Genomic DNA, 2,926 nt, shown 5'->3' on the forward strand with positions numbered 1-2,926 from the left:
TGTTTTGGCACACCTGCATTTACCATGGCCTACAGAAAAAGGTAAAATGTCATAAACCAGAATAAAATGTTTACATCAATAAATGTATACCAAAAAGTCACCTAAAAAGTATAATCAGTAATGTACATATAAGATATTACACGCACATATAAAAAAGTGGTCATTGACAGGATGAAAACCAGAAGTCCAGTCTTGGCGGCCAAACCTTGATGTGCTCATCAAACAACGTGAGATACCAACGTCTGTTGTCCGCAAATATTTGACATTAATTTCTTCACCAAACAGTCTTTGATTTCCTTCACCCCAAAACCGTATATTATGGGGTTCAGAGCTGCCGGGAGTAGGAAGTAGATAACACTGGAAAGGTTCTGAGAGTCAGGAGAAATAGATTCTTCAACCTTATTGAAGATGAAGGAGAGAAAGCCACAGGAGTAGACCGTAAGAGCCACTAACAGATGCATCCCGCATGTACGCAGTGCTTTGCGTCTACCACTTCCCTTGGTCATCTTCAGGGCTACATTGAGAACCCTCAGGTAACACACCAATAGTAAGCTGACATCCGAGACAGTCACCCCTGTCCTTATCATTAGACCAACCAACTGGGTCCTCGAGATGTCTCCACAAGCCAAGTTGAGGAGCACTGCAAACTCACACACAAAGTTTTGAATCAGGTTGGACTTACAGTATTGGACCCTGGAGGCCAAGAAAACAACAAGCGATACAAGGATACAATTCCGAGTGAGTCCGGCCATCCACAACTGAAGCAATGTGTTCCTGTTGATAATATCGAGGTATCGTAGCGGGTGACAGATGGCGACAAAACGGTCGAAGGCCATCAAGAGGAACACCACTGATTTAAACATGATGGCAGAGTAAACGAAGAACATTTGAGCAAAGCAGCTGGACAGAAAGATCCGGTTCTGCCCCAAGAAGCTCAGCAACATCTGGGGGACGACGGTGGTGGTGCTGATGACGTTCATGATGAGGAGGAGGCCGATGAGGATGTACATGGGGGCATGAAGGTTCCTCTCCCACCAGATGATGAACGGAATAAGGAGATTGAGGGCCAGGATTAGACTGTAAGCCATGAAAAATGGGATAACGAGGATCTTTCGGTATAAGGTAACCCCAGGAAATGGGAGAAGAATAAACTCTGTGTATGTGAAAGATACGTTCTTATTCAGACCAGAAGCTTCCATCTCATCATCGCCAACCTTGAATCTGAGGAAGAACGGATCATAGTGTCTGTAATCAGGGGGAAAAAGATAATAGAGCTGCAAATACAGATGTTATGACCTAAGCATTGTCTAGTACATAGTAATATGGAGCATGCTTGTATAACCTGGTCATTTACTGAAAAAAATTATATACAGTGCCTTGAAAATGTCTTCATACCCCATGAACTTTTCCAAATTCTTTCTACTCCCATAACGTAACAGTTTTTTATTGGGACTTTATGTGATACCAGCTCAAAGTGACAAGTATTAATGACCGGTTAAGAAAATGATACAGGGGTGTCTAATTATTAAAATATAAAACTGTAAGATGCATTTGCATTCAGCCCCTTGAGTGAATAATTTGTAGGACCACCTTAATCTGCAATTATTGCTGCAGTCTTTTGGGGTCTGTCTCTACCAGCTGGTGACATTTTGCCCCTTGTTCTTTGCACACTTTCTTTCGCTCAGTGAGATTGGATGAAGACGTCTGTGATCAGTAATTTTCACGTCTTGTTACAGATTTGAAATCGGATGTAAGTCTGGACGGTGATGGAGCCGTTCACACACAGGAATAAGCTCTGATCTAAGCAATCATTGTAGCTCCAGCAGGATGTTTGGGGTCATTAGGATTGACCCAGTGTCAAGTCTTTTACAGCCTCTTACAAGTTTTCCTCCAGGATTGCCCTGTATTTAGCTCCATCCATCTTCCCATCAACTCTAACCAGCTTCCCTGCCCCTGCTGAAGAAAAGCCTCCCCACAGCATGATGCTGCCACCACTATGTGTGATGGTGGGGATGGTGTTTTTCAGGATGATGTGCAGTGTTAGTTTTCCACCACACATAGCTTTTTACATTTAGTCCCTAAAGTTCTCCTTTGGTCTCATCTGACCAGAGCCCCTTCCTCCACATGCTCATTGTGTCCCCTACATTGCTTTTCGCAAATTGCAAACAGAACTTCTTATTGCTTTCAAAAGTGTCTTCTTGCCACTCTTCCATAAAGGCCACATTTGTAGAGTATACGACTAGTAGTTGTCCTGTGGAAAGATTCTCCCACTGAGCGGCGGATCTCTGCAGCTCCTATGCAGTAATCGTGGGCCTTGGCTTCTCGAATTAGTGCTCCCCTTGCTTGGGATGTCAGTTTAGGTGGACGGCCATGTCTTGGTAGATTTGCCGTTGCACCATACTCCTTACATTTTTGGGTGATGGATTTAACAGTTCTCCATGAGATGTTTAGAACTTGGGCTACTTTTTATAACCGAGCCCTGAATTCCTCTTCTCCACCACTTTATCCCTGACCTGTCTGGTGGGTTCCTTGGTTTTCATGATGCTGTTTGATCCCTAATGAGAAATCACACCCAGGTGGACACAATGTACTAGTTATGTGACTTCTGGATGGAATTGGTCACTCAGGATTTTATTTAGGGGTGTCAGACTACAGGGGAGTGAATGCAAATGCACGGCACAATTCTAAGATTTATATTTTCACAATATTTCTAAAATCTTGTGTCATTTTATTCACAAATATTTGCTACCTGGTGTTTGTGTCACATAAAATACCAATAAAATACACTTTGTGGGTGTAATATGAAAAAAATTCACGGGGTTTGAAGACCTTTTCTCTGCACTGTATTTACAGCTGATATAACTTGTGCATATTTTATATGTACAGCTGGTATAACATAGCGCACAATCTTTACATAAGTAGATAT

The 2,926-nt window shown here is 42.5% G+C and overlaps 1 protein-coding gene across 1 annotated transcript; it reads right to left on the reverse strand.

The window, feature by feature from the left end:
* Positions 1-218: 218 nt before the first annotated feature.
* Positions 219-1,308, reverse strand: LOC138671847 (olfactory receptor 52K1-like). Its single transcript, XM_069759978.1, has one exon. It carries the CDS (start codon positions 1,197-1,199, stop codon positions 219-221), a length of 981 nt encoding a protein of 326 aa, XP_069616079.1. The 5' UTR covers positions 1,200-1,308.
* Positions 1,309-2,926: the final 1,618 nt, after the last annotated feature.

Source organism: Ranitomeya imitator, chromosome 3 (assembly GCF_032444005.1).
Source record: "Ranitomeya imitator isolate aRanImi1 chromosome 3, aRanImi1.pri, whole genome shotgun sequence".
In the NCBI taxonomy this organism is placed as follows: Eukaryota; Metazoa; Chordata; class Amphibia; order Anura; family Dendrobatidae; genus Ranitomeya; species Ranitomeya imitator.

Excerpts from the sequence above, each read along its gene's own strand:
- LOC138671847 (XM_069759978.1), bottom strand. The coding sequence starts at position 1,199 with ATGGAAGCTTCTGGTCTGAATAAGAACGTATCTTTCACATACACAGAG.